The 23,745-nt window shown below is 38.3% G+C and overlaps 1 protein-coding gene across 5 annotated transcripts in view; it reads left to right on the top strand.

Moving 5' to 3' along the window:
• Positions 1-22,554, top strand: part of LOC107667283 (STE20-like serine/threonine-protein kinase) — a 28,035-nt gene extending 5,481 nt beyond the window's left edge. Inside the window, exons 2-19 of one of the 5 annotated variants that reach the window (XM_016458923.1) lie at positions 5,011-5,175; positions 7,826-7,874; positions 8,781-8,930; positions 9,359-9,431; positions 9,572-9,766; positions 10,137-10,218; positions 10,309-10,440; positions 10,607-11,752; positions 11,835-11,965; positions 12,074-12,197; positions 13,999-14,178; positions 17,033-17,125; positions 20,324-20,453; positions 20,999-21,123; positions 21,219-21,407; positions 21,498-21,623; positions 21,765-21,878; positions 22,221-22,554. In XM_016458923.1, the coding sequence (XP_016314409.1) occupies positions 5,011-5,175; positions 7,826-7,874; positions 8,781-8,930; positions 9,359-9,431; positions 9,572-9,766; positions 10,137-10,218; positions 10,309-10,440; positions 10,607-11,752; positions 11,835-11,965; positions 12,074-12,197; positions 13,999-14,178; positions 17,033-17,125; positions 20,324-20,453; positions 20,999-21,123; positions 21,219-21,407; positions 21,498-21,623; positions 21,765-21,878; positions 22,221-22,367 (3,351 nt within the window). In that variant the 3' untranslated portion in view covers positions 22,368-22,554. Of the gene's footprint in view, positions 1-5,010; positions 5,176-7,825; positions 7,875-8,780; positions 8,931-9,358; positions 9,432-9,571; positions 9,767-10,136; positions 10,219-10,308; positions 10,441-10,606; positions 11,753-11,834; positions 11,966-12,073; positions 12,198-13,998; positions 14,179-17,032; positions 17,126-18,496; positions 18,569-20,323; positions 20,454-20,998; positions 21,124-21,218; positions 21,408-21,497; positions 21,624-21,764 lie in introns of all 5 variants that reach the window. The other 4 variants (XM_016458925.1, XM_016458922.1, XM_016458921.1 and 1 more) reach the window with 4 other exon arrangements.
• The last annotated feature ends 1,191 nt before the right edge of the window (positions 22,555-23,745 follow it).

The following is a 23,745-nucleotide window of genomic DNA, read 5'->3' as shown; positions in this document are numbered from 1 at the left end:
GCAGTTATTGTGTGCTATAGTCAGAATGTGTGATCCTGTTGTGGATGCGCTCTTCCCATAACAACGCGCTGAAACACAGCAACTAAACCCAAAGAATTCACAACATTTTATTATAATAATGTTCTCATTAGAATGTTATATACACGACATTCCCAATCATAGTTATTAATGTTGTGCACTGCTGTTTGAGCTGTGTGCGCTGAGCTAAAGATGATCACCGGTAAACTGAAGCGCTCTTTTAACTTAACCAAACGCATTCTATACGAGATAAATCAGATATACATCAAATAAACACAATAATACAACGTACAATTGCACAAAAGGCTGCAAACGAACAGTGCGCATCTGAAGTGTCTCTGAAGGAAATAATGCATTATTTATCGGCTTTAAGATATCGGCCAAATTTTTTTATCGGGCCGATACTGATAACCGGAAAAAATGAGCATTTATCGGCCAATACCGATATGGTGGCCGATATATCGTGCATCCCTAATAACAATATCGTGCATATTCATTACCGTGATATATCGCATTACCGAATACCGGCACAAGTCTAATCCCTACATGAAATGACAATTCACCTTATCCATTTTGTCAAAGCATGTTATAGATCTTACTGTGAACAATTCATCCAGTCATACGTTTCTTTTATTTTTTTTTTTTTAATTTGACCTCATAATGTTTAATTAAAATGTCAAAACTGGATCTTTCAGTGAAAACAACAGACTTCTTTCTGGTGAAGTAGGCACGAATTCTCCACTCATTTAGTCAGCTTAAACCCTGCCCCTCCATAGTCCACAGCGATCTGCAATCTCAAAATATAATCAACAACCAATGGACAGAACTGACGCCCCACGTTTTTTTTCCTTTTGGATAATCTATTACAATTATGTACATCACAGTACGTAAGAAAAGATGTGTTGTTTTCGTTATATTGTGAATTTAAGATTTGCTTGACTGGTGTATGACCTGAATTTGTTTTTTAGTTTTATTGACCAGTCTTTTGTCTTTCTTTAAACAATGAGATAGGTTTGCCATTGACCTGTCAGTATGTATTCTTGTCTGTACTATTACAATAGTTATTTTCTCTTCTGATGAAGTATGACAAGAGTGACCTGCCCAGACTCACTTGGTTCTGTGGAGCAACAATGGAAACCAAATTAACCCTATTTTTGTGGTTGTTTCAGATATGGAAATGCTGTGTTAATTTCCTGTTGGTCTGAGGGTAGAAACAGGTGTGAAGTAGTGCAAAGTGAAATGGAGAGTGAAGACTTTCTGTTACAATACACTCTGACCCATTCGCACAGTTCACTGTACACTTGACCCTTTCCTTTCTCTGTCTGCTCCTCTGTGTTTTTGGGTAGCTGTAAACACTAAGAGCATGATCCCAGAATAGAAACCATGTTCCTTGGCATAGATGGAAAGAGTTTGAATGGAATAACACGTTACACCCACCATTAGTCACTTCCTTTTTGAATGGAATATTCTGGAACGGTTAGCTGATGCAGACACTTAACACAACTGGAGGAGTTTAATTGGTTTTGTATTGTAACTCATAGGGATTACCTCAAAGCCTCATTGAGATATGGATTTCCTCAAACAGCCTCTGGCACGCCTCTAGATGAGGTAACCCTGTCTTGTTTCCTTCTGCTTTTTTAAAGAATAGATGGTGTTGCTGATGTGTGTCAGTTGCAGGTTACAGGGAGGGGCTAATCTTTTACAAGACGTTTCCGTTTCTTCTTATCATAGATATGCATATCTCATGTTCATTATTCCATGAATTTCATAAAACTGTTACAAATGTGATATCTGTTGGTTTTTTGCTCAATCACATAGTATTGTAATAAATGAATTTGTAAGAAAGGCCAGTGTGCTTTGATGGTTATAGGTTTCATTCTGTTGGAGTAAAGCTGTGAATAAGTGCTTTTGTAATGAAGTAGGTCAAAGGCAATAGACTAATCTCAGGGTACATTCAGGAATTTGTTTCTTTCTCAGTCATTTTAGCTCTAAATTACATATTGTACACCAAAGTTCCTTTTTTTATTGATAGTTTTATTTGATATTCCTTTTACCACAAAGTGATACTGAGATTTCCTATCATGCCATTAAAGTAATACCTGTTTAAAATGAAGTGATAAATTAATACAAATCAACATAAATCAGACAGTTCAGTGGTCATTAACAATGTATTTTATTTTTAAAAATACAATCTCCAAAGCTGCACTTAATATCAGATGATATTAAGTGCAAGGACTGCCCACTTAGGAAAGAAGATGCCATCTGACTGATATGTAAAGCAACTAATAACAGATTGTTTTGTTCAGTGTCATGATTGGGGCGGGTAAATGTTACCACAATAACTGACTGGCATTCACCTTCACAAACTTTTTGAAATCCAGCATTTAGTATTTCATGTGAGGCGCTTGTTGTCAGAGTCTTCAAGGACACAGCTTTGTTTCCTGGCAGACCACTAAAGACCGCCACACACTAAGCTCCCAGAATTCCGGTAGAAGTCAGCCAATCAGATTTAGACTTTGTGAAAGTGTTTCCACTTTAGTGTGCCATATGCACAACCCTCTACAATGTGAGTAAATCACTCGCATATGCGACTAAATAATATCTATAATTAGCCATTGGCTAATAAATTCTTAGATTTTACTCGCCAGTGTGTGAGTTGGAGGCTAAGTATAAGTTTAGCACAGATATGTTTTCACTTGCCAAACACTCTGACTGAGCGTTTCAGAGTTTCACTCTCCGTCAAGCGATCTGTGCTATTTTTCAATTAATCTCAATGGATGCGCAGCTTACCTGTATTTGACGTACAGTAAACTGTAGTGTGAAGGTGCACGACTCGCCGTTGCTTTGCTGAGAACACTGTTTCTCACACACGCAAAGAAAGCAAGAGTGAGAGAGTCTTACATACCATGTAGAATTGACATGCTACATGTAAATGATATTCTTTGTTGTATTTTCCTGTAAAAATAATGGAGTTCATTTGGAATTCTTCAGCTTTTAAGAACAACCATTAGATTTCCAATTTCTGTGGTTGAGGGTGGAACTAATGCGCAAACGGCAATCTCATTGGCTGGCGCTCACCTATTATCATCCCTGTTTTGATTTCAGCAAATCAGTCCAGCAAATCCTTTTATTTACAGAAACACTGAATGACCAACAATATCTTAAGCACCACCACCAGTCCTAAGCTCAGTTAAAATGACAAATATTCATTCATGCAGGGTTACCAAGTTTTAATTCTAATTACTATAGTTTTATCATTAAAGGAGACATATTATGCCCCTTTTTACAATATGTAATATAAGTCTCTGGTGTCCCCAGAATGTGTCTGTGAAGTTTCAGCTCAAAATACCCCACAGATAATTTATTATATCATTTTGAAAATGCCTATTTTGAGTGGAAGCAGAAACACGCTGTTTTTCGGGCCTGTCTCTTTAAATGCAAATGAGCTGCTGCTCCCCGCCCCCTTTTCCAGAATAGAGTTGCGTCATTACAGCTCGCACCTGCTAAAAACATCTGTTTTCTTTAAATGCAAATGAGCTGCTGTTCCCCGCCCCCTTTTCCAGAATAGAGTTGCGTCATTACAGCTCGCACCTGCTAAAAACATCTGTTTTGGTTCTGATTATAATGTTTATCGCGCTGAAATCGTGCTTTTTAAACCATGAGTTTAAACTTCTTATATACGGTTTTCTGAGCGCACACAACCGAAGCATGCGCACAGAAAGCGGCCACCACACAGCATGTGAGTACTAAACTAAGTACTAAACATTCACACACAAGTTTACATTAAAAGCACACGCGTTACAAAAACAGTCGGTTATGTCTGTGAAGGTAAACAGCTGGGAAATAAATTGCATGTTTATTTTAGATCTGTGTGGCAGCAGCAATATACATTAAATAAATCAATAAATCCACTGCTCTCTTGTCTCCTCTGAGGCTGGGACTCTAAACAGTGTTCTGTGTTCGTCTGTGCAGCCAAAGACAGAACAGTTAGCATGTTTTGCTCAAACTTTCACCATGGCATTTGAGCTGGTACACCGTTGTCGCTTGCGAAATCAAATGACGTGCCGTGGGTGGAAACTTACAGATTAAGGGGTGTACTGTCAATTTTATTTTCATATTTAAAAAGCTGTGCCATTTTACAAACATAAGCTTTATATATACTGTATATATATATATATATATATATATATATTTCATGAAGTTTAGTTTCACAAAACTAAAGTCAGAGCATTCTGTTTTTGTTTTAAAATTTCAAATTATACAATCAAATTTAAATTTAAAAAACTGCTCATGCTGAATGTATTCAGCATCTATGTTTGGATTGTGATTCAAATGCAGTGGTTGCCTCTAATTTTGAATGGAAAGAGCACAGGCAAAGCTTTTGTTTATATGAAGAGGTTTTTTGTATTATTTATTTGATTAGATTTGGGGTTTGTTTTAAAATTTCAATTTAGTTTTGTTATTTGACATATTTCTGTTTCACAAAGAAATGTGCAGCATTTTGTCCAAGCAATAATAAAAGGAAACCTTTTCATTTATAATTTTTCTTAAATCTAATTTTGGTTTTAAAAAAATTTGTGAGAAAATCGAATCGTGTAATCAGTATCGTGAATCGAATCAAATCGTGAGTTGAGTGAATCGTTACATCCCTAGTAGGGACGATGAGTAACAACCAATCGGGAGCGCACCTGAATTGTATTGATCACTCAGATTGATAGCACCTGCATTTGCCATTCGCCATAGATTAGATGTGCACAACTGCCACTCTGACCTTTATGTAGCCTCGCCACTGCATCATAGATATGATACTAACAGCTATTACAGCTATTTCAACTAAATTTGAAAATTAAAAAAGAAAAAGGCCCTGTCTTTTACATTAAAGCGCTGCATTAGCTGCTGTTTGAATACCAGGCCTGTTCAGCATCATAGCATCAAGCCTTTGTATGCCTTTGCTACCTGTTGAATGTTTCCCACTGGTTGCTTTTATCACAGGCTCAGAACAAACAGACTGGGATCCTGGCTGCAGCTAAAGTGATCGATACCAAAACAGAAGAGGAGCTGGAGGACTACATGGTGGAGATCGACATCCTCGCCTCCTGTGACCATCAGTACATAGTCAAACTGCTGGATGCTTTCTATTATGAGAGCAAACTATGGGTGAGTGACTCTTCTTAGGAGGGGTTTGGTTACTTCGGCAGACACACACACACACACACACACACACACAGTGACGTCTGTAGGAGGAGTAGGAGTGAGAGCACACTTTTGCCTTCCTCATCAAAGAGTAGCACTATGCTGTTGGTTAAGAAGTGTTTGTACACAAATCAAACTGGGTCTTGCTGAGTTTTTCTCACATACTTACAGGCTATTAAAGAAGCATAATGTTCATTCTGGGTTTTGTAACAATTTTGTAACGCAATGTATATGCCATTGTTTTTAATTTTGTATTTTTACTTTTTTTTTTTTTTTTTAAATCAAGCTAACCATTTTTTCCCAATGAAATCTCATGTGTTATGATCTAGTCAAATCCTAATGGATAAAATCAAGTCCTTCCCCATATTAGTTCTTTCTCAGCAGCAACGTTCAAAAACGCATAACAGGATTTCTTTAAAGGGGTGGTTCATTGCGATTTCACTTTTTGTAACGTTAGTTAGTGTCTAATGTTGCTGTTTGAGCATAAACAATATCTGCAAAGTTACAAAGCTGAAAGTTCAATGCAAACGGAGATATCTTTTAAAATTCTGGCAGTTTAATGCCTACAAAAACGGCTGGTAGGGACTACAACAAGTTACTTCCCGGGTATGTGACATCACAAACCCAGATAAACCCCGCCCTTGGGAAAAGGCAGCAAAGGGGGCGAGGCCATGCGCTGCTTTAGAGAAGCGGAAGCAAAAACTAGAGGTGCACGTAAAAATCTATTCATATATGAATCGCGATGTTTAGACGCGCACTAGAGGCGGTTTAGCCAATCACAACACACTGGGCTAGCTAACCAATCAGAGCCCATCGCCTATTTCTGAGGTAGGGGCTTCATAAAAGAAGGAAATAATCAGCCCCTTTCTCAGAGAAGGGACAGAGAGGTGTGGAATAAAGGTAAATTGTGAAAAATAATGCGTTTTTAAAAAAACTAAGCATTAACACGTGTTAGACTGCACCCCATAAACACAATCAAGCCTAGAAAAAACCCAGTGAACCACCCCTTTAACAATTCATAAACCTGCTGATTTCATGTTTCATAATTTAATACTGAATAATGACAAAGGCCAGGCTTAACAGCTCCATATTAGTCTAAAATAATACCTCTCTATTCATCCCTGTCTAAAGAGTGGCAGTGGATCCTGTTTTTCTGCCATAGAGCTCCCAGGATAATTACGGCAGGATGGTTTCATATGATCCTCCCCTCTGCGGTTGGCATGTATAGAAGGATAATGGCCTATTTCAAATGACCAGTGAAAGTGCTCATGAATTAATTAGATGCAAGTCCAGTCTGCTTAGCCTGGCTGCTAATAAAGAGACATGGATGCATAGCTCATAGCAGCACAAGCATGCTTCTTAATGCGTAGAGAGATCGTTCCTACAGTCAGTGTCAGCTGAGTAAAATATTCATAGAAAGCTGGCTAAAATCTGCACAGCAGTCAATTATTTGTCACATAACTCTCTAGTCTCATGTCAGTGTTCATAGTTTATTGAGACACCGTAAGAGTCAACATTGTGTGGAAGAACTGAAGCTCTCCAGCCTAGTGAAGAGGTGTGTTTAATAAACTAAGTTCTCTGGGTTTGTGATGAGATTGCGTATGACTGTAATTCTCTGTCATCTTTGTCTACTCTTCTCTCATGGGTGATAGCATGATATAAGGTTTGTATTGATTTTCCTGCAGCACCTGTTACCTTAGGTGGTGTATTAATGACCAGCTGATGTGGTCAGTGTAATATGATGGTGTTCACTTACATAATGCTTTTATCATTTCACTCAGAGTTTTACGTTTCATATATGACTGCACTGCTGTTGGATACCATTATCCAGTATACCAAAAAATAAGTGAATGCTTGGGTAATCTAATAAAACTAGTAATTATGTTAGCAATTTCACAAAATGCTCTCATCTCATCATCGGTTGTTCTAATGATACCTGAGAGGGGCATTAACAAAGACCTCTGAACAGGTTTGTAAGGGAAGTCATTTTAAACATTATAGCCAAGAGAAAATTAAAGGTTTTTTATATTTGACTCATCCTTGAGTGCCTTGGTTTTGCGAGGTTTTTAGGAAGTCATTACTGCTTTGAATAGAAGCTAGAAGAAACCATTAATATGCCCATACTGTACCCAAATATTGTGGTAGATATATTTGTGCAGCTATTGTAGTGTACAGGACTTCTGAAGTTATGTACATATGGGAGCAACAACAAAACATGGAGGAATTTAAAAATACAGAGTGGTACATGCCCCCAAAAAATGTGATTGTTCCACAAACAAAGCATCTTCTTTATGCACCAAGAGCTTGTAACACTCCAAAGAGAAAATTTAAATCGCATCATATGACCCCTTTAAGGCCCGTTCACACCAAGGACAATAATTATAATGGTAACTATAAGGTTTTAATAATCATTGTAAATCTATGAGAATAGGGTCAACATCACAACTGTAATGATTAAAACACAGAGGAAAATGTACAATCACTTTATGTGATATGTTAAACTGTTACCATTATATAACATTTCTTAAAGTAAACTCTGCGTGCAAACTGTGGCATCAGTGTCAGTCTTAGTTTATTCATCTTCTTGATCTCTTTCTTTCACCCCCTTCTTTAGATTCTCATTGAGTTTTGTGCTGGAGGAGCGGTAGACGCTGTGATGTTGGGTAAGTTTTATGGTCTTTGTTTAATTGAAGGAAATAGAAGGCACTGTGGTCGTCTCAGTCTGTTCTACCGTGCGATGATGTTCCATTCCTCCAGACCTCACTGGCACACCAGCACGCCGTGCTCATTTTTGCCACTGGACCATATAATTATCAAAGTCAGACTTCAAGGAGTGGTTAAGCTCTTTTTAAAGCTACTCAGCCCTTTTCTGTGTTGGTTGGAAGCATCAGATCAGATCTTTTCAGTGATATGCCATGTCAGCAGAAGTAGATTTTACAAGTTTTTCATGGCTCTCAGTGGTATTAATTCAGCCAAAAACAATGCATTAATGCTTAACAAATGGTCCCATTTCCAATCTTTTCGTGCAGTGTCATCTGTACCATTTACAAAAGCGATTTCCAATCACAAATCTCATCACCATAGTTGATGGAAAACCATTTCACAACTGTAAACAATGTCCTGTAAGAATAAAACCTCTATCTTATGACTGTTTAGTCTTCTGTGATGAAAATCTGGCCTCTTCTACATTTAGCCTGTAAGAGAGGTGTTGCTGTGGAAGGTGTTCTTATGATGCAAATGCTTTTGTTGACTCACTGTTTGTGCTGTTATGACTCCTTCTGTTGCCTTCTGTCTGTTCTGTGAGGGCCTATCCCAACAGTGCTGCTGTGATAAAGACCCGTTCACATTGCTTCAGTCACAAGGAAGGAGTGTGCTAGTACCTAGCCAAAAACAACAACAGAAAATAATTCCAACAGAGTCTGTTAATATGAGCCATAGCCCTTTGTCACTGTTACATTGTAGTTTATTTGCCTAGTTTAACTTAAATACACATCACTGCTGATAAAGTGTGCTTGCTTAGCAGTGACTCTGTTTACAGCCATTTTGTATGTATATGTGTGTGTCTGCAGAGTTGGAGCGATCATTGACAGAGCCTCAGATCCGGGTTGTGTGTAAACAGACGCTGGAGGCGCTGACTTACCTCCATGAGAATAAGATTATACACCGGGACCTGAAGGCTGGAAATATTCTTTTTACCTCAGATGGAGATGTGAAATTGGGTAATAGCTTCATGAAGTTTGCTTAAAAACTGTATTTTTTATTTTAAACAATTATTTATTTCGTTAATAATATAATGTGTATATATATTTTCAAGTAATACATGTATATATGTATATTATTTCAATTGATTTAGTTATTTTTATTTATTACATTTTATTTTTTAAATATTCTCTGTAATTCAAATTTTTTTTTAAATCTTGTCCAGTAACCTGAAAAACCTGGAAAGGTCATGGAAAAGTCCTTTGGTCAAAAAGTATCAGAAATGTATCTTTAGCAGTTAATATGGGCGTATTAAAGAAAACTGAAATATGTTCATTTTAGCTTTTAAGTTTGCTTATATTAACCAATTTAAAATTAGGTCTCTTTTATTGCATATTGCTGTCAGCCATAGTGTATGTCTCTAAATTTGATCAATGTTTCTTCTCAGCTGACTTTGGAGTGTCTGCGAAGAATACAAAGACCCTTCAGAGAAGAGACTCTTTCATTGGAACACCATACTGGTTAGTCACTTAATAACTCTTGCATTGAATAATGAGATATGTCACTACGTAAGAACAGAGCTGTGAATATGGCACATAATAAGCTGATTTATTCTCAGTTGATGAAAATCCCCTCCCTCCCTCTCTCTCTTTAATGTAAGGATGGCACCCGAGGTGGTGATGTGTGAGACGTCGAAGGACAGACCGTACGACTACAAAGCAGACATCTGGTCCCTGGGGGTGACTCTGATCGAGCTGGCACAGATCGAGCCGCCCAACCACGAGATGAACCCAATGAGAGTCCTGCTAAAAATAGCAAAGTCTGAGCCCCCCACACTCGCAACTCCATCACGATGGTGAGAGTTATGACTCACAGTGCCGTGATCTTCCACATGTGTCAATACTGAAGTAAAATGCGATTAACAATATAAGCAATATTGATTGTTTCTGAGGACAGAATATTTCAGTGAGTTAAGTTAAAGGGTCGTATTTGGAAATGTTTTGACTGATATGATAAATCGTTTCCCAACTGAAAAACTATAAATCCAGACTGGAGGCTATTGAGCTGAAGAATCATTTAAGCAGTCGCCCACCCAGAGTCACAACACATGATCAGCCTGGAACTGCACAGCCTGTTGCTTAATAGTTATGATTGTAGTACCCCAAATGAAAAGCCCCTTCACATCCAGCACAGGCTTTATGTTGTTCCTCCTCTTTGTTAAACAGGTCTCCTGAGTTCAGTGATTTTCTGCGGAAAGCACTGGATAAAAATGTAGACAACAGGTGGAATGCATTGCAGCTCTTACAGGTTGGGCCATCTTGTATTTCTTGATGCAATTCAGTTTAAAGGATGAAATTAAAATGAGCAAGATAGTGATCAGCCAGGGTCTACTTTCAGCATCCATTTGTTTCAAATGTGATGGATAACAAACCACTGCGAGAGCTGATTGCTGAGGCTAAAGCCGAAGTGTTTGAGGAGTTTGACGAAGGAAAGGAGGAAGAGGAGGAAGAAGAGCCAGAGTCCCAGCCGGTATGAACATGATGACTTTAAGAACGTAGAAACCCATTCAGAGAATCTGAAATTGTCATGATAATATGGTGCCTTTTGTTTCCATGCAGAATTCTTTGATTATCTGCATGCACAGCACACAGTATTTTGTTGCTGCAGTCACTTTGTCTCTATTTCATATATGTAGGTGGTGCCTGGACACAAACGTGCATTATCGGACACCAGCTTTGGCAGCTCGGAGGATGAGAGGCAGTGTCAGAACACGCCAGCTCTTGAGTCGGTCACGGAGAAGGCTGAACCTGAAAGAAAACCCAGTTCAGACGATCAAGCTAGTGATAAGACCTCCGACATGGTGGTGGACGCCAGCGAACCCAACCATGCTGAGGATGAGAAGATGAATGAGGCCAGTCCATCAGACACAAGCACTGAGGAATCACGTTCAGGTCAGGAGGCCATACCAAAACACGACAAATCTCACACACCTGTGACCACAGAAGTAGAGATTTCTGGTCAGCCAAACCCTCCAGTATCAGACGACACTGTCCTCCAAGAGATTGTAACCGTCAGTGAGGAAACTGGGGAGGAAGAAAAGAAGGAAGTGAAGGTTGAAGAGCCACCAGAGAAGAAAAAAGAAGAGTGTAAAGAAACACAGCAGGAAGCCAAAACACAAACCACCACAGATGAAGAAGAGGAACCTACCCAGCCTTCAGATATAGCTGAACCAGAGAACAGATCTGATGGTGTTACTGAAGAAGCCATCACTGAACCAATTGAGGTTACAGAAAAAACTGAAGACAAAATTGAGACAGAGGAAGAAATGAATAAAAAGGAACTAGTGGAAGATGAGAGCACAGTACCCTCACCACATGTCCCAGCAGAAGAGTTAAAGGAGGAGCAAACTGAAACTTCACCAGATGTTTCTACAAAAGAGGTAAAGGAGGAGCTTCCTCCAGTGGCAACAGAGGACCAAGAAAAAGCTGGAGATGAGGGGGAGAGTTCCGAACCCAAAGACGATCTTGCAGCCAAGGGGGTAGATGTAGTAGAGGACAACTCCGTGAATGAATTCCCTGTTGTTGTCATCAATGGTGTAAAAGAAGAGGAGGTCATTGCAACAGAGGAACCTCAAGAAGCCCATGAAGACAAACCAGAGATCCAGAAAACACCTACCGTGCCTGAGAGTGACCAGAATTCAGAGGTGGTGAAACCTGATGTTGAAAAGGAGAAAGATTCTGACTCAGGCAGCAGTTCTGCTGCAGATACTAACAGCATTGACATTAATCTGTCAATCTCCAGCTTCCTCTCCAAAAGCAAAGAAGGATCTGTTTCAATACAGGTACATAAAACTGTGCCCAGATGTGCTTGAAATTAAGGTCCTGGGATAAAATATCTTCACTAAACTTTATTCAATCCCACAGGACACCAGGCGCCAAAAGAAAACTCTGAAAAAGACCCGCAAGTTTATGGTCGACGGGGTGGAAGTCAGTGTCACCACATCCAAGATTGTCACCGACAATGACACCAAGAGTGAGGAACTGAGATTTTTGAGGTATATAAGCTGACTTCAGTTACTGTTTCTAGTTAATTTGCAATAGGCGAATGATAATGTATCTTGTTAATGCATAAATCATATTTTAGATTGTTTGTTGTTTTGTAGGCGTCAGGAGCTAAGAGAACTGAGGCTGCTGCAAAAAGAGGAGCAAAGAGCTCAACAGCAGCTCAGCAATAAACTGCAGCAGCAGAAAGAGCAGCTCTTCAGACGCTTCGAGCAGGAAATGGCAGTCAGCACCCTCATTCCCTCACTAGTTTTGTTTACATTCAACATTGTAATCCATTGTCATCCACTGTTTATTGTACACTCTTATGTTTTGTCCGTAAAGAACTGTTTTAGTTTTCTTCACTGCAGATGTGTAGCATGATGCAGGGACACAACAAGATTGATTCATATAAAAGGCTAACCATCTCTCTCATGTTAATCTGAGATTTTGTCCTAACCAGCCACCACTGTAACAAACAATGCTTGGTTTCTGTTTTTGTAATTTTGTGATCTATAGCTCCATCCAGTCAAATTTGGACCAAAATCTGTCTTCAAATAGCTTTTTATTAAACATCATGTAGGGGTGTGCGATATCACGATTTTTGATCGTAGGCAATTAAAATGTCTCCACGATCTGCTTTTGAAGAAATATTGCATTATTGTGCTACAGCGCACATTCTGTCAGTTGCAGTTCTGTCGCCTCCGTCTCAATATGATGTACAACGCGACACGAAATGTTAACTCAGCGGTAGAGTTACACTCACGGGACACTGCACTTGTTCGCAGGCACAAAAGTACATTATTTGCATGTGCTTTAAAGCCTTGCCAGTTAAATATTTCATTTACGTGCTGTTCTGACATGCACTTTTTCTGAGCGCGTACACCTGAAGTGTGTGCACACTAAAAAGCCCGTAAAACAGCGCCTGATTACTGGTTATCTTTCGCGTCTGATTGTGCTAATACTGTCGATAACATGAAAGATTTACATAAAAACAGCTGGTTATGTCTAAAGTGAAAGTAAACCGTTGAGAGAAAAGCAGACATGTGCCTTTATATTGGATGCGTGCAGGTCTTAAAGCGACAGCAGACTAATAGTACTAAACATCCTGCCGCTTGTCATTAAAAGGAGAGTTCACTCAAAAATGAAAAGTCTGTCATTATTTACTTACTCTCATGTTGACCCAAACCTGTATTCATTTTTTTCTTGTGCTGAACACAAAAGAACATATTTTGAAGAATGTGGGTAACCAAACAGTTGCTGGTCCCCATTGACTTTGATAGTAAGAAAAAAATACTATGGAAGTCACTGGGGACTAGAAACTGTTTGGTTACCAACATTCTTCAAAATAACTTTTACGTTCAACAGAAGAAAGAAACTCATTCAGGTTTAAAGGAACTAGAGTGAGTAAATGATAACAGAATTTTCATTTTTGGGCTTGAATGCTAGTGCTAAATACGCACCTACTGTACCTAAAAAATAAAACACTGTTTTATTTGTATATTATTTGTATTTGTAATGTGTATCTTTGTTCTTATTTTATAATAACAAAAATAAAATAATAACAAAGATTTTTATATCCACCTACTTTGGCCTAAATGTCTGCCATTCTTTTTTTTATTTTATATTTTGTTACCTTGTAAGGCTTTGTTTTTAAAATAGGGAAATTAGTTTGGCTGTACTGCTCGGACAACTTGCAAAATAGTACAACCAACATGACAAAGAATCCTGATAAAATCGTGACTCATGATTTTCCTGAAAAAAGTCGTGATATGATATTTTTTCCTTATTGCCCACCCCTAACATCATGTATTCTCTGATTGAAAGTAAAATGACAGCCATCAACAGCAGAAAGATTAGCTCCAAACTCCTTGCGTTTGGTAAGGACTCAATTGTAGCCTTTGTTTAGTATTTTGGTTGAACTGCTCACTGTTAGCTCAGGTTTAACAGCCTGATGATGTCTCAGAGGGACACAAGTACAAAGCTCAAGTTGCTTGACACGCATTCATGGTCATTTACAGTAATTCCTCTTTCTCACTCTCTCCAGGGAAAGAAACGTCAGTATGACCAAGAGGTGGAGAACCTTGAGAAACAGCAGAAACAGACCATAGAGCGTCTGGAGCAGGACCACACCAACCGGCTGAGAGATGAGGCCAAGAGGATCAAAGCAGAGCAGGACAAGGAGCTCTCTAAGTTCCAGAACATGCTGAAGAACCGCAAAAAAGAGGTAACCGAGAATGAGAGATGCAGAGTCTGATGCACTGGATTTGCTTTGCATGTATTTGTTCATCAGACCGTGACCTGTTAATTGTTGGTTCTAAGGATGAGCATTTAGAGTAATTTAATAGCCAAGTACACTAACACTTATAAAAATAATAATAGTAGTAATTGCTTACACAAATTTATGTTAAAAATGCAATATTCACAAATGTTAAGCTTTATCACAATTTGGTGTTGAATTTTTTTTTTTTTTTACATTTCATTGGAGTCTATAGCAGGCAAAGGTGACAGTCTATTTGTGAGTAGTGTTTGCTAGTCAGCGAGTTAGGAGAATGAGTACTTGACTGTTGGATTACTCATGCTCAACCCTAATTAGTATGCTTTTAGCAGCTTTCTTTTTTTTTCATTCTTGTTTTCTGGGAATGCTAAAGCCAAACAGACACTCTTGCATTTGGCTAATGCACATTGGCAGCTTTGCTTCTGAATCACAATGCCGCTGCAAATGGAATTGATTTTTTCTCATCTGTCCTCTTAGACACATCTCAGCAGTGTCTCTTGCTTTGTATTCAGTCTTGTAAATGCAAAGCCGTTATTTTCTTATCATGTTATGTTTGCCTAACGAAACTCTGGCTTTCACATTCAGTTACCTCCATCCTCAGAGAGGCTGCAGAGACAGCTTTAAAGGTTAATCGGGTGCTAAGCAATGGTTTAAAAGCAAAATAAAGGCTCTTTTCAGTTCATCTCATCTTCCTCCTGCTGGTGTTTTCAAGTGTTGCTCATGAATGAATGGATTTCAGTGCATGCATGGCTTCAGGGAAATGGGGAGTGTAGTGTGGATCTGTGACTGGTCTTATTTGCTTTTAAGTAGTGATGCATGATGCATTTGCTTTCATAGTCAGTAACATCATAATAATGAATCACATTTTAGCTGTCTCTCGTTGCAGCATGATTATCAGCCAGCATGATACATGCTCAGAGCGAGTGGCAAACTGTATATTAGCATTATTAGAGTCTCTCTTATTTTCTCTTTTTGGTTTTGGTTTTTCTTTGGCACTTGTACTAGACAACTTGCTCCCCTCTAATGCGGTCATATGCATGAATAGAGTGCCTTAATGGATTCAGATAAGGCAATGTTTCATCTCTCCCTCTCTTCTCCCTTTCATGACACACTTTTCAAATATTTCTTGATATTTATTATTTCTACCTATGAAGTAATAGCATTATTAGTATTATTGAGAACAAGTGCATGTAAAATGACTGTTTTTACACATGTTTTTGATATTATATTTTTGTAAGTGTCACTAATTATGTTGCCCGTGTGAGTGTGATGTAATGAGTGGAGATCAGTGCTGTGGTGAAGGGCCTCTTCTCTTGATAGGAACACACTGTATTTATAGACTATGTACTAGAGAAGTTACTGTTCTTTTTAAAAAATACTGTTAAAATTGACCTTCATTGCAAGATGCACACCTCAATTGCTGAGCAGCAGATAAAGTAATATATACACTACTGTTCAAAAGTTTGGGGTTAGTATGATTTTTTTCCCCTTTATACTTCTTTATTAAAACGAACTTATGCTTAAGCATGGATTCATTACATTTATCAAAAGTTACAGTGAAGACATTTGTTATAAAATATTTTTATTTCAAATAAATGCTGCTTTTGAACTTTGCTCATCAAAGAATCCTGAAATGTAACAATGTCCACAGAATTACAAGCAGCACAACTGTTTTTAACATTGATAATAATATAAAATATTTCTTGAGCACCAATTACCATATTAGAATGATTTCTAAAGGATCATGTAACACTGAAGACTGTAGTAATGACTGCTGAAAATTCAGCTTTGCCATATTAAAATATAAAACAGTTATTTAAAACTGTAATCATATTTAAATTTAAAACTGTATTTTTGATCAAATAAATGCACCCTCTGTGAGCATAAGAGACTTCTTTCTAAAACATTAAAAAAATCTTACTGACCCCAAACGTTTAACGGTAGTGTATATGATATTATAATATATTTACTTTTAGAATGGAAAATATTACTCCATTTGTGTAATATTTATTCAAAATTCACAAATAAATGTTTTTACTTAAAAAAAAAAATAAAAAAAAATCAGGCTAGGTCAGACTACATACTGTATTGATCTGTCACTAAAAGTAAGTGTTAATATTTTCAGTTGGACATTGACTGGCATTTTTGAGAACGAAGGCATTCTAGGGTCAGTTCAACTGTTTTGATCCCGCAGGGAAATATCTCAGTTTCCTGATCAAACTGACAATTTGACACTTGACTTCTCATGCTGATCTGCTGAAAACAATGACCTGCTGACACAGTTCAGCTTCCTTCACAAAACAGTAAATATCAGCAATATAGAGGTGTGCATCTTTTAGAGATTACTTTGAAGGGATCTACAGTGGGTACGGAAAGTATTCAGACCCCCTTAAATTTTTCACTCTTTGTTATAAGCAAATGGCTGCAATATAACAAAGAGTGAAAAATTGAAGGGGGTCTGAATACTTTCCGTACCCACTGTATATTCTGATGGCTGTAATGGTTGTGTAGGTAAAAGAGGGATCTATATTAGCAGCTGTTAGTGGGCTTTCACTGTTCTTCGGCTTCTGAACAACTCTTACCGGTAGTAGCTGATCATGGGCTGTTGGAATCATCTTTATATTAACTGCTAACCCAGTCAGACATCATCAGTGGTTTGGGGATGATTACCTCTGAAATACTAAACAGTAAATTAACCCTTCCTGGCAGACTTTGCATGACATTCTTTGACTAATGAATTACATAATCAGTCCCTACGCAAGTAAAGCCTTCATTCCCAAAAGTCTGCATGCTCACACTGTAGGTCAAACAAGAGGTCGGAATGTCCCCTAAACACATAAGAAAAGAGCTCATGAAACGCTTGAAGGAAGACCTAGCAGTCATTCAACATGAAGAGGTAATTTAGTTACCAGCTATTACACACAAACACACACACACTTCCACTTCTGTTTTCTGCCCCTCTGGTCTTAAATTGTAGGACTGACTAAAATCAATATTATTCCTTAAATTTCCTGTTTAAAAATAAACTGTCATCATGGGCATTGATGGAGAGTTTGTCCTCCCTTTGCTGCCAAATCATCTTCCAGTCTTCTGGGAAGGCTTTCCATTAGGTATTTGATCATGGATGCAGGGATTTACTCCCATTCAGACACAAAAGCATTGATGAGCTCAGGTGATGGGACCTGGCGTCTGCATTCTGAAACATTCTCAAACCCCTATTGTAGGGCTGCACGATTTGGGGGGGGGATCTAATAGTGATTTTTCTGATAAAAATGGATTTAAAATGCAATTTAAAGAAGCTCCGGAATTAAAGTACTTGTTTGTAGGGCTGTGCAATTTTGCCAAAAATGAGTACTGCTAATATAATAATATTAGCAGTGCTAATAAATAATAAATTATTATTATTATTAACACATTTAAAGTAGTAAACAAGATGAGAAATATTACTAATGCAATATTTCACTGTAAAATAAAACCTGTATTTAAGGAAAGAAATATAATTAATTTTATTTTACAGTATAACTGTAAAATTACAATATTTATGGCGGTCTTAATTTCTTGATTTTAATGTTAAACCATAAAGTTCTTTTGTTGGAAAACCGCAGGAGACCTTAAAGTTGCTCTTTTGTTAACAACAGCCAGTTATTTTAGCCGATCTCGTCAATGTTATCTACTTTCTGATGGCTCATCAACTTCCCATCAACGTTCCCACGTTATAAGCAGCCCAAACTCAGAGCAGATGCAGAGATGAGTTCCTATGATGCAGCATCTGCTGCAAACCAAGACGCTGAAAACATCAGATCATGAGCTGCTCATGTGTAAAAGAACACAGTGCTGTGCTTTACTCTGAAACATGCAGCTCATTGATTTTATGCACCTGTTAGAAATGTGTGTTGCTGAAGTAGCCAAAGCGGTTAACGAAAAGGGGGGATATCCACACTTTGGCCACATTGGATGTTGCATCGATCTCGAGGATTAAAACTAAAAGACTAATAATGACTGCTGCATCTCATCACGCATGTCAAGGACGACAGCTGCACTAACTGATCATGGTCCTTCAGACTCACCAGCTGCTAAACCCGCTCTCCGTCCATCGTCTGGAAGAACTGATTTCACTGCACGTGACCCAGGAAACTAACCGATTAGTGCAATGAGAAGACTAGATGATATTGTGATATGTGTGTCTGGTTTGCGTGCGATACGCTTGAGTGCTGGTGTGTGTCCCCTGTTCCTGACATGGTGGAGTTGGCTGTTTTTTACTCCACAGGGTGTGGCCCAGGTTATGATACAGTCTTTTCAGTTGTCCTCATGTGCTCTGTTCAACGCTCAGATGCAGGATGTAAGTCTCCACTCTCCTCGTGACTCAACCCTCTCACATGTGCCCGTCCGTCACGCAAGAAACAGAGCAGATGCACACACAAATGCACATTCACAGTGTAACAGCTGTAATAGTTTAGTTAACTTGTAGTTTAGTCATTAAAATTAGCTTACAAACTTTAAAACAGGAGAAAATAGACCAGAAAATGATATACAGTCCAGTATGAAAATGAAAGTTGTCAGCACATCTCTTTGGAAGTTCATGTGAGCCTCCCTGGAATCAGTACACTGTTGTCACATCTGAATTATAGTGTATATTTGCTGAGTGACACTAGCAGAACTGATTTGATTATGTTCTACACGCTTCCACTGAAGCACGTCTCTTTGTAACAGTGCAGTAGTGTTTGAATGTGATGTTGACGGCACATGCGGGTAGGAAGGTTGTCTGTTGTTTTGGAGTGCTGTTGCTGCAGTGTCTCAGTATCTCTTCTATCTGCTCACTCTCTCATACTGTTACTGAAACTAGTCAAGTTTTTGTGCGTCACCTGTGCTGCTTTTTTTCTATGTGCCACTGAAGGCCAAGTTCAAAGCAGGAGTCAAAGATCAGAGTGACTTTTGAAATGCATGATGATGATGATTATTATTATAATTAGCTTATACATTATGTATTAACAGTATTGCTCTGGTGGAGTCATTTTTCAATGTTATTATACAGGTCTTTTAGGCAGGCCCACATGGATCTGACTGAATTAGAATGCATGTAATTTATAAAATTATACAAATACTTTCACTACCATTCAAACGTTTGCGGTCAGTAAATATGTTTGTTTGATTGTTTTTTAAGAAATTAATGCTTTTTATTCAGGCAAGGTCAAGGATGCGTTAAACTGATCAAAAGTGACAGTGAATACATTTCAAATACAGGTAAATGCTGTTCTTTTGAACTTTCCATTAATCAAAGAATCCTGGAAAAATAATCATGATTTCCACAAAAATAAGCAACACAACTGTCTTCAACATTGATAATAATAAGAAATGTTTCTTGAGCAGCAAATCAGCATATTAGAATGATTTCTGAAGGATCATGTGACACTGAAGAGTGAAGACTGGAGCTGAAAATTCGGCTTTGCCATCACAGGAATAAATTACAAATTAAATGTATTTAATAGTAAAGTTATTTTAAATTGTAATATTTTACAATAGTACTTTTCACTATATTTTTGATCAAATAAATGTAGCTTTGGTGAGCGTAAGAGACTTATTTCAAAAACATAAAAAATTTACCAGCCCAAATCTTTTGAATGGTAGTGTACAACCTTTTTGCATTTATTAAATTGTTTGTTCATTTCATTTAGCTTTCAGCAACCAGTAAAGTTGTAATACACATTTTACCATGTTTTAATCCATCCTGATGACTCTTCCCCCCTACCCACCCCCAAATCAACACAGAAAATATGATAAAACGTCAGTCAGGGCCTACCTTTAGGTTGTTACACTGTACTGTGACTTTATATGTATTGTTAATCTATTCTCTAGTTCCTTCCTTTCACAAATCTTTATCCATTTATCATGAATTATCAATGTTTTATCTTTGTTAAATGGTTTAAGTGTGTGACTTTCATCTTAATGCAGTGTGGTAATGTTCATGTGAACTTTGCTTCCCCTCGGAGCATGATCATGTACAGTCACTAATTTACAACACCCATGTTGTTTCTGTACCCGATTCCTCCTCCTTCCTTTCTTCCTCTCGCTTGTTCTTTCTCCACCTGTCTCCTAGGAGCAAGAGTTTCTCCAGAGGCAGCAGCAGGAGCTGGATGGAGCTCTGAAGAAGATCATCCAGCAGCACAAACTAGAGATCGCCACTATAGAGAGAGACTGTCTCAACCACAAGCAGCAGCTCATGAGAGGTCAGGCACTCTATAAACAGAGGCCACTCTAAATATTCTTGCATTTATAATAATGGAAAGCAAGTTGAATGGTCTCAGTTTTTTGTTTGCCTGCAGTATGACCTCAAATAGTTGCACTTCAAACTGCACTGTTTGATGTTATGAGGAAGTCCTGTAGACCTTTTGTGTTAAATTGTGGTTATGTTCATTATAATTAAATTAGCTGCGCATATATGGTGATAAGAGTTTTCTAGGTCACACTGTCAACTCCAACCACAAAGGAAACAAGCTAAACATGTTACCTGCTTCTACAGACAGTAAAGCTCTCTCTAAACTGCATGTTATTTTCAGACGGGTCCAATTATAAAGGCCAGCCATAAGTCTCTTGAGGTGCGGCCCAGATCTCATTTGATGAGACGTGCGTGTGAAAATGATTCCAGACAGGCCGTGTTGAGATTTGCCATCTATGATTTGTAATGAACTGTATGACTTTGTCTGCAAACGGTCTGGTTCTAATGGCTGAGAATCACTCCATTTCCTCTTTTCTTTGGCTCACAAACCCACAGCTCGGGAGGCAGCCATGTGGGAGCTGGAGGAGCGCCACCTGCAGGAGAAACACCAGTTGCTGAAGCAGCAGCTGAAGGATCAATACTTCATGCAGAGACATCAGCTTCTCAAAAGACATGACAAGGTGAGACCTGTCTGTCAAATCTATTCAGTGAATCAAAGACTAGTATGTTTAGTAGCCACTCTCTGACTGTTTATTCCCACACGATGGGTCATCAGGAGATGGAGCAGATGCAGGGTTATAACCAGCGGCTGATAGAGGAGATGAAGAACAGGCAGGCACAGGAAAGAGCTCGGCTGCCCAAGATCCAGCGCAGTGAAGCCAAGACCCGTATGGCGATGTTTAAAAAGAGCCTGCGGATCACTGGCACAGGAACACCAGAGCAGGACAGAGAGAAGATCAAACAGGTCAGACCCTCTTTCAGAAAGCTTTGCCAAAATCAGAGGAATCAGGCTTGTTTTAAGACCTAAGGGTGTTTCGTGCTTTATTTCGAGCAGTTTGCTGCCCAAGAGGACAAGAGACAGAAGAATGAGAGACTTCATCAGCATCAGAAACATGAGAACCAGATGAGAGACCTGCAGCTGCAGTGTGACTCCAACATCAGAGAACTTCAACAGATGCAGGTCTGTAACACGCATATATACAATCTTGCTGTCGTCCTCTTTCCTTGGTGCTTGCATTTTGATTACATTAACTTTTAAATTAAATTATGCTGCCCTCTATCTTTGGTTGTAACATCTGATTTGTTGTCTTTTTGCCATCAGAATGAGAAATGCCACCTTCTGATTGAGCATGAGACTCAGAAGCTGAAGGAGCTGGATGAGGAGCACAGTCAGGAGCTGAAAGACTGGAGGGAGAAGCTTCGGCCCAGGAAGAAGGTATTCGGATTTCATTCCATTCACGTTTCATTCATCCAATTAAACCTGATCCTTTCAAGTGCATATACAATAGAAAAAACAAGCCTAATATATATAAAGCTGAATTGTTACTCAAGTTTTCAGTGCTGCTTAATATTTTGTGGAAACTGGTACATTTTTTTCAGAATAGATGTTCAAAAGATCAGCATTAACAGCATTAAAATATTAATAAACATTTTGAGCAAATATTAGAATTAGATCACAGTATTCTTGAATGATAATACCTTCTCATACAGTATATTTTGAGTAGGACTGTTCATTGTAAGTACACATACTGTATGATTGTCTCCTGCTCTCTCTTAGGCTCTGGAGGAAGAGTTCACACGTAAACTGCAGGAACAGGAAGTCTTCTTTAAGATGAGCGGAGAGTCCGAATGCCTCAATCCCACCACCCAGAGCAGAGTCTCTAAATTCTACCCCATCCCCAGTGTGCACTCCTCTGGCTCTTAATCTTCACTGAGCTTTATCTAAAGTGAAGAAGAGCTGTTCCAGTCACGAGCCCATTAAGCCTTTTAAATGTATGAGATCAGAATAGATGCATGGTGTTGAAATTAAATTCCAAAATACCTGAAAGTTGGAATCTAACAGTAATGAAGGACAAACCTTATGCATTACCTAGACATGCTTTTTTTGCCACATTGAATCATACAGTATATTTTGAGTAGGACTGTTCATTGTAAGTACACATACTGTATGATTGTCTCCTGCTCTCTCTTAGGCTCTGGAGGAAGAGTTCACACGTAAACTGCAGGAACAGGAAGTCTTCTTTAAGATGAGCGGAGAGTCCGAATGCCTCAATCCCACCACCCAGAGCAGAGTCTCTAAATTCTACCCCATCCCCAGTGTGCACTCCTCTGGCTCTTAATCTTCACTGAGCTTTATCTAAAGTGAAGAAGAGCTGTTCCAGTCACGAGCCCATTAAGCCTTTTAAAGGTATGAGATCAGAATAGATGCATGGTGTTGAAATTAAATTCCAAAATACCTGAAAGTTGGAATCTTAACAGTAATGAAGGGCAAACCTTATGCATTACCTAGACATGCTTTTTTTGCCACATTGAATCCAATGGATTAATATTGTAGTATTCTGTACGTTGTCTTCTAGTCATGTTAATTTGTGCTTGAGACGTTAGCGCAAATTAGCAATGAATACACTCAGGCAATATCATCTTGTCTTTGTGGAATACATGAATAAGACCGCCTTAATGTGGTCGCATGATGCCCATAACAAACATAACATCACAGACAGAAAATACCATTTAAAGGGTGAAGAGGTCACATTTAAAAGAGCACGTGGACACACTCCACTCAACAGTGTAGTCACTGTTACACTCAATTCTCTAAATGTTGCACAGCTAGTAAATGAAGCTTCAGTGCTGTTATAGTCTTGTAGCAGCTGTTATGTTGTATTTTTGGCCTATTCTGTTTTTAATGTCCACGTAAAGTTACTTTTAAAACAAACTTCTCATTTTAACTCTTTCTTTTAATATTTGACTTATGGTTAAAGATATTTGCAGTCGAGGAATGTAACACGTAAGATGACATTACACACTTTAAAACAAAAAAACATGTGCAGTAGTGATCTCTTTAGTGCATTAGGAAGGAAATAGTGCCCAAATATTTGTATACGATGATGTCATTTCTCATTTGGCAAGTCACTTTGTGTTGCAGAGTACCCAAGTTTATTTTTTTATGAGCAAATTAATTTCACATATTTGAAGAAAAATAGGGCAGTCTTTTCCTTCTTGAATGTTTCATATATGGTGTTAAAAAGTTATTTATGGATTTAACTGAAGTTGAACGTTTTTATTTTTGTTAGTTTTTCCCCGTT

The sequence above is a fragment of the Sinocyclocheilus anshuiensis genome, unplaced genomic scaffold, assembly GCF_001515605.1.
Source record: "Sinocyclocheilus anshuiensis isolate Anshui unplaced genomic scaffold, SAMN03320099.WGS_v1.1 scaffold1795, whole genome shotgun sequence".
Lineage (NCBI taxonomy): Eukaryota > Metazoa > Chordata > Actinopteri > Cypriniformes > Cyprinidae > Sinocyclocheilus > Sinocyclocheilus anshuiensis.
Note: the sequence above shows the minus strand (reverse complement) of the source record. Positions and strands in the feature narration are given on the sequence as shown.